This window comes from Sorex fumeus, unplaced genomic scaffold, assembly GCF_029834395.1.
Source record: "Sorex fumeus unplaced genomic scaffold, SorFum_2.1 ptg000063l, whole genome shotgun sequence".
NCBI lineage: Eukaryota > Metazoa > Chordata > Mammalia > Eulipotyphla > Soricidae > Sorex > Sorex fumeus.
This window is the reverse complement of record NW_026606120.1, coordinates 9,438,735-9,446,453: the sequence shown is the minus strand read 5'-3', so window position 1 is coordinate 9,446,453 and position 7,719 is coordinate 9,438,735. Positions and strand designations below refer to the sequence as shown.

The 7,719-nt window shown below is 53.3% G+C and overlaps 1 protein-coding gene across 1 annotated transcript; it reads right to left on the bottom strand.

The window, feature by feature from the left end:
- Positions 1 to 3,836: 3,836 nt before the first annotated feature.
- LOC130035215 (class I histocompatibility antigen, Gogo-B*0102 alpha chain-like) lies at positions 3,837 to 7,389 on the bottom strand. The gene is made up of 8 exons (XM_056126784.1): positions 7,319 to 7,389; positions 6,492 to 6,761; positions 6,040 to 6,318; positions 5,221 to 5,496; positions 4,987 to 5,103; positions 4,525 to 4,557; positions 4,352 to 4,399; positions 3,837 to 4,204 (listed from the first exon to the last, which is right to left on the bottom strand). The coding sequence occupies exons 1-8, from the start codon at positions 7,383 to 7,385 to the stop codon at positions 4,200 to 4,202; spliced, it is 1,095 nt and encodes a 364-aa protein (XP_055982759.1). The 5' UTR covers positions 7,386 to 7,389; the 3' UTR covers positions 3,837 to 4,199.
- Positions 7,390 to 7,719: the final 330 nt, after the last annotated feature.

Sequence of the window (7,719 nt, the reverse complement as noted above, 5' to 3'; positions counted from 1 at the left end):
TTTCATAATTTTATTTTTTTCTTCTTCCATTTATTTATTGAATCACTGTGGGAAAAGTGACTAAGCTTTCAGGTTTAAGTCTCGGTCATACATTGATCAAACACCTCTCCCTTCACCAGTACTCATTTTGCACCACCAAGAAACCCAATATACCCCCCTTCCACCCCTCCCAATGCCTGTAAGGCAGATGATTTCCACTTAAGTCTTCTCTACATTGATTACATTCATTGTTTCGACAAAAGATGCACCATTATTGTTTAGAATTTTCCCCCCAACAATTAGAATTGCTGATCCAACTACGGTCAGAATTGCAGAATAGTGGCCTTGTGATTTTGGATTTCTGCAAAGAATCAGATAATTACGACATTGGTTTCTGTGTGTCTGGTGTTATGGCTGTGCCAGAGAGCCGCTCGTGGGGGACAACTTGTGACCTCGGTAAGGAGTGAAGGATGAGTCGGTACTGTCCCCCTTCCCACGAGACTGCAGTTGCCCCATCACCACCGGCTCATACCTGGCTTTCCTATAAGCTCTGAGGTGGCGGCCACCTTGCTGCCAGGGAGGCGGGGTGGGGGAAGGTGGAAGGAAGCAACACCCTTTCCCTCCGGGGGAGGCATGGCACTGTAGTTTAACCCATGGTGCATTCACTTTTCTGCTGCAAGATGCCGGGCTCTGGATTAAGTCCTTTTGCCTCTGGAGCCATGTCTGTACCGGAGAGCCACTTGTGGGGGGGCAACTCGTGACCTCGGTAGGGCGTGAAGGACAAGCCGGTACCACCCCCCTTCCCATGAGACTGCAGTTGCCCTGTCACCACTAGCTCACACCTGGCTTTCTAAGAAGCTCTGAGGGGGCGGCCACCTTGTATGTGGTCCAGATGCATTTCTGCCAAAAGCTGCTGGGTTTTGAGATTTGTTTCTGAGTCTCTGGGATGATGGCCATTAATTAGCTTGATCAGCAGCCAGAGAGGCTGTTTGTAGGCGGCGACTCAGGGTCTCCCTGGGATGGGGAGGAAAGGGCTGACTCCACCCCCATCTGGTGAGACCCCGCATGTCTTGTCACTGCAGGCCCAAACCTGACTGTCCAGTGACCTCTGGAAGATGGTGGTCACCGGGCCGCCAAAGGGAACAGGCCAAGGCACGAAACCTATTTCCACTTGGAGAGGCCCAGCGCCAGTAACCTACTCCAGGAACAGGATGCATTTCTGCCAAAAACTTTTGGGTTCCGAGATTCATTTCTGAGTGTCTGGGATTATGGCCGTTAAGCAGTTTGCTCAGGAACCAGAGAGGCCATGCCTCCAATTATATAGCTGAGCCAGAGGTGGTTTGAGGGCGTTTCTCCCACATACCTAAATTTTGGCCATTTACTTTCTTAGTAAACTTTGCCCCAAGTTTTTGGGGTCTGGCCAAAGGCACAGCAACAATTTTGGGGTATCTGAAAGTCTGATGGTGCCATCAGGCTGATGATGCACTCGCCGCACAGGTACAGATTGACCTGCGGGCGGCACCATACCCCCTTATGTTTTTAAAGAATATTTTAAACATTTTTAGCCTACCCCCTTTTTTGACATTTTAATTTAGGCACATGGGTTTACAATATTGTTACTCATACTTTTCATGTATAATATCACTCCCACCCCACACCCACCACCAGAGACCCCACTTCCCTCTGCCATGTCCCAAAGACCCCTCCCCCTCCAAGTAAGTTCTGTTCTATAGACAAAATCTTCAGTTCTATTTTGACAGTTATTATTCCCTTACTATATCTCTGTTTTGGGGCAGTGCTTAGAATTTACTCCTGGCTCTGCACTCAGGAATCAGTCCTGGCATTGCTCGGGGGACCACACAGGGTGCCAGGATCAAACCCAGATTCCATACATTGGGAAATGCTGTAAAGTCCAGCTTCAAATGCCTGCAGAATCCAGTCAGTTCCATTGTTTCACCTGTTCACACTCCAAAGCCCCCAACATCTCTTCCCTGGAATCTGCACCAGTTTCCCAGTTCCCTGTAGCTCACTGTCCCCTCACCAGTCCATCTGCACAGCAGCCAGACTGATGACCCAGAGACAATCGCACCAGCCTGAACTTTCATTCAAACCTGCCTGTAGCTGCCCCTCTTCCATAAAAGACAAATCTTCCAGAGTCATAGCAGCCTCGTGATCTGAGGGCACCAGGACCTCATCTCAGTGACTGCTCCAGCCACATTGCTGTCTACTCTTCCTTAGCACAGACTCCTGCCTGCCCTGGTGCATTCAAACTGGCATTTCCTGCCTGGCACCAGACATCCACACAGACAGTCCCTCACATCCTTCCATATTTCCTCAAAGGTCACCTTCCTGTGGAGCCACACTGACAGGGCAAGGAAAACGGTCACTGTCCCAGTCCCCATACTCTTATAAGTGGGTCCCGTTACCCACAGATTACCAATTTTAAACCAGGACATTTGCCTTGGTTATTATATTTTCAGCCGTAAGTCTGTCCCTTCATATTAAATCTCAAAGGCTGATAAATTTTGCCTGATTTTCTTATTTTTTTTCTTTTTTATTGAATTATCATGAGATACAGTTACAAAGCTTTCATGTTTCAATCTCCACACTCTTTCCTTTAAGGATACTTTTTTTGTAGCATTTTCATTCGTTTTTTGTAACAAACAATACAAAATATATTATTTTGGTTTTGCTTTGGGGCAGGGATTGGAATTCGGGATAGAAACACCCATAATATGGTAGTGAAAAGGTGTAATGGTGGTGGGATTGGTGTTTGAATATTAAATGTAATGAAATATTGTGAACTACTTTATAAAAAACAAAACAAACAAACCACACTTTCATATTTCAATTTCAGTCATAAAATGATCAGATACCCATCCCTCCACCAGCAAACATTCTTACCACCAATGTCCCCCCTTTCCAACCCTCCCCCTGCTTCCATGGCAGATAATTTCCCCCATACTCTCTCTCTACTATTGGGCATCGTGGTTTAGTTTTGCCTGATTTTAATTCTCTGTTGTTTGATAGACCCCAAAATATCATCGCCATATCTGCACAGTGGGTAGATAGATGATCAGTGTAGAGTATAGTAGAGACACTGTCCTGTTCATGCAACATCAACCGACATGCTGTGCTGTAGCAGTTACAATGTCTACTCCAAGTGACATCGATGTCACTCCACTTTTCTCACAAGTGCTTCTCACCCTCACTTCACCTCCTCCCACACTGGCACCCCACAGCACACAGCACTTTCTCTCTTAGATGAGGATCTTGGGTTCAAGATCCCATTTTCTAACTCCTAAGTTTGAAAGTAGATGGGATGGCTAAATTCCAGCATGGCAACTCTGAAAACTCATCTCTTGATACCACAGAGGCTACTGTGTGCAGGGTTCAGGCTGGCCTTGAAGGAGACAGTAAGAGGCAAATGCCTCCTGAGGCTCAGAGATGGGGACAGAAACTGAGAGAATGAGCTATGAATGTGTGTACAAGAGAACAGGCAGCCTCCTGCATGGAAGCAACACAGAAACACCCAGATGGGGCTGAGGAGCAGGCTCAGGACTGAACCTAGACTGACCAGCACAGAAGTCCTCACTGCCCACGGTCCTGGGACAGGATGAGGCCAAGTGTGACCTGAGTCCCTGTGAGCAAGGGCCTGTGGGATGTGGTACTACTGAGGGACCAGGACAAGGAGTAGGAGAGATGACCCAGACAGATGAGTGACCACATCAGAACCCACAGTGGCTGAGACAGAGACAGACTGGGCCCAGGTCTACCCCACCCCCCTGCCCCGCCCTCAATCCTTTCCTGTCACATCTGGGACAGATTCAAATCAAAACAGAAAACACATGGAAGGTCTCAGGATTTCCATTTGTTCCTTCTCAAATTTCAGGGATTTCCTTTATTAACCCTGAATCCCACAAAACAGGAATTAGAAAAATGCAAATCAGATGCTTATTTCAGTAAGGGAGAAACATTATTCAGAAAAACAAGAAGCTAACACAGATGGAGACGGGTGACTCCTGTCTCTGCTGGCACAGCCCAGAGCATCAGCAAGAGAACGCAGGTCAGTGTGGGGAGGGCCCGGTGGGCAGGGGTGGGCCAGTCTCTCCCATCACCCTAAGTGGCAGGACACACACTCAGGTCCCAGGGCAGAAAGAGAATCAGCAGTTCTTGAATCACAATATTGGGATGTGAGGAAACCCAACAGGGCAGCTGTCTCACACTGTAAGAGAAAAGAATGAAGAGACTCAGGTGAGTCACAGAAGTGGTGACATCCTGAGCAAGCTCCCAGCATTCCTCTCAAAGAACTGCCAAGCCCAGTCCTGTCCCTTCTGCCCAATCCCACCCATTCCAGCCTCCAGAGTCTCACCTCTAGGATTCGAGAGAGGCTCATCAGAGCCTTGGGAACTGTCGCTGTCTGGGGAGGAACAAACAGGGCAAGGTCAGAGCCACAGGGGTTGGGACTAGAGGAGGAACTAGGGGTGCAGGAGCTCCCAATCCCTATCCCCAGGATTCCAGGGCCCCAGGTCTACCCACACTTACTTGCAGCCTGAGTGTACTGTCCTCCTTTCTCACCTAGGGGAAGGAAACATCCCAGAGAAGGTCAGGAAGAGCACTGCGTCCTGAGGCCACAGAGCAGCTCTCTAGGACCGGACCCCAGGGAAGCGTCAGAACTCTGAGGACTGAGGGCAGGACCAGAAAACACACAGGAAGGAAATGCTCCACGACTGAGGAGCCTTCTCCTGGCGGTGTGTGCTCAGCAGGGACAGTCCCTGTGACCTGGGACACTGGGACCCATGTTCATCTCCCGCTTATGGAGGTGAAAGTGTCTTTCATGAGCAAACCTGAGAGCGGCACACACAGGGGGAGTGTGAGCAACTGCACGGGGGCGGGCGGTGCTCCTGCTAATGGGCAGGAGAACTAATATAGGGGGAAGCCTAAAGGGGGACAAGACTCAACACTTGCATGGCTGGAAAGATTCCCACCACACCGCCCCCATCTTACCTGAGCGTTTCTTTCTGTAGATCACAGCTGCCACCACGGCTCCAGTGACCACAGTGCCGAGTAGAACCAGGCCAACAATGGTGCCCACAGTGAGGATGGTGAAATGAGAAGGGGGCTCTGGGAAGGAAGGAAGGAGAGGTCAGCCCCAGCCTCAGCCTGACCCTCAGCAGTTTCCCAGAGGGGCCAACCCTGATGCCCCTGAGAACAGCCTCTGTGCCCCGTCCTTCTCCTTACCCCATCTCAGGGTGACAGGCTCCAGCAGCCCCTGGTGCTGCACACGGCACGTGTATCTCTGCTCCTCTCCAGAAGGCACCACCACAGCCGCCCACTTCTGGAAGGTTCCATCCCCTGAGGGCCTGGTCTCCACCAGCTCTGTGTCCTGGGTCAGGTCCTCCCCCTCACGCTGCCAGGTTAGGGTGATCTCGGCAGGGTAGAAGCCCAGGGCCCAGCACCTCAGGGTGACCTCACGGTCAGAGAAGGGGTGGTGGGTTATGTGTCTCCTGGGGGGTTCTGAGGAGGGAAAATGAGAAAATTCACACTTTGGGTCACTTCCACAATGAGGTTGAACAGGATAAATGGTTTGGAATAGGAGGCAAAAATCCAGGCACAAACTTGGCTGGAGAAACTGGATAAAATCCTAATTCCTTGGAAAGTTCTAGAACAGGGTTTGGGAAGGAGGTTAGGGTCTCTCAGGACACACTGACTCTGGTCCTGCCCTGGGAGGAGGGTGAGCAACTGAGAGAAGCAGGAGTCAGAGCTAAGACCCGAGGGAGTTCAAAGATGGCTGCAGGGTCCAGGGAACCCACATTCGTTATTTCAGAGGAGGTCGCCCCCGCAACCCCCCACTGAGTTCTTACAGGATCCTGTGTACATAGGGTGGGCCTGAGGGGAGGGCGGGTCTCTGTGGTACAGAACACAGAAACCAGGCGGGTCTGTCCCTCTCCTGACTGAGGAAGGGGCGCTGTTCTGACACTGAACCCCACTTTCTTCCTCCTTGTGGGGAGTCCCCCCCCAAGGGGCGGTCAGGGGTCCTCACCCTCGGGGACCCGGTACCTGCGCGCAGCAGCGTGTCCTTCCCGTGCTCCAGGTGTCTGAGGAGCCACTGCACGCAGTCATTCTCCAGGTAGTTCCTGCTGTACTCAGCCTCACCCCCCTGCTCGAACTTGCTCTTGCTGATCCAAGCCTGCGTGCCCTCAGCCGCCGTCCAGGAGCGCAGGTCCTCGTTCAGGGCGATGTAGTCGGCGCCGTCGTAGGAGTATTGGTCGTACCCGCGCAGGAGGCGCCCGTCCGACACCACGTCGCAGCCATACATCCTCTGGAAGGTGTGAGAGTCTGACCCGCTCCGCACAGATTAGACTCGAACCGAAAACGAAACCGGGGCCGATCCCCGCGGCGCCTCCCGGTCAAGGTCCGGGGCGGGTCCCCCAACCCTGGGGACGCTCGGACCCGCCTCGGGAGACCCGGCCCGTCCCCGTGTTGGCTCATCCCTGCCTGGCCGCGCTCACCCGTCTCGCTCTGGTTGTAGTAGCGTAGCGCGGTGTTCAGGTTCGCTCGGAAAATCTGTGCGGTGCCCTTGGCTCTCCGCGTGCTCTCCTCCCAGTACTCGGGTCCCTCCTGCCCCACCCACGGCGCCCGCGGCTCCATCCTCTGACTCGCCGAGTCGCTGTCGAAGCGCACGAACTGCGTGTCGTCCACGTAGCCGACGGCGATGAAGCGGGAGTCCCCGCGGCCCGGCCGGGACACGCCGAATTCAAAATACCTCATGGAGTGGGTGCCTGGGGGAGGGGAAGGGGTGAGACCCGGTACGACCCGACCCGCCGCCCCGCGCGCCCCGTTTCCAGGGTGAGGGACAAATCACTGTCACTGTCCTCCCGTTGTTCAACGATTTGCTCGAGCGGGCCTAGTAACGTCTCCATTGGAGACTTTGTTGTTACTGTGTCTGGCATATCGAATACCTCACGGGGAGCTTGCCAGGCTCTGCCGCGCGGGCGAGATACTCTCGGTAGCTTGCTGGGCTTTCCAAGAGGGTCGGAGGAATCGAACTCGGATCGGCCATGTTGGCTGCGTGCAAGGCAAACGCCCTACCGCTGTGCTATCGCTCCAGCCCACGGTGAGGGAAACGGAGGGAATTCGGGAGTCGGGAAAGTGGAGACAGACCGAGAAGGGCGAGATTTAGGGGAGCTGGAGGAGTTGAAGGTTGGGGGACAAGGAGGAACATTTGGGGGGACAACCCTAGCAGAGAACGGAGAAACTCCTTCTCGGGGGTCCTGCACAGCAATGCCTGGAAGTTCCCACCCTTCCGCCCGCAACGAACTCCCGACCCCGCACTCACCTGCCCAGGTCTGGGTCAGGGCCAGGGCCCCGGAGAGCAGCAGCAGGAGGAGCCGCGTCTTCCACATACTGAAGGAATCAGGCCGATTCTGACTTCCGCGCGAGTGCCAGCAGTTTATAGCCGGGAGCGTCGCGGGCGCTGATTGGCTGATCTAGACAGCGAAGCCCAATGGAAGTGAGGACTGGGGACGCGTCACGAGTATCCGGGCAGAAGGTGCTGACACAGGTTGCTGAGGGAGAAGTGAAACTTTGAGACTAAGAATCCCCAGGACTAATCTCCTGCCCCCAACACCACCCTGTGGACACTGGGAGCCACACCTGGGACCTGGGACTTCGCCCTCTCACCTGCTCCCTCACCTGATCTTTGTCACACTGTGTCCCCGTGTCCAGGGCTGAGACTGA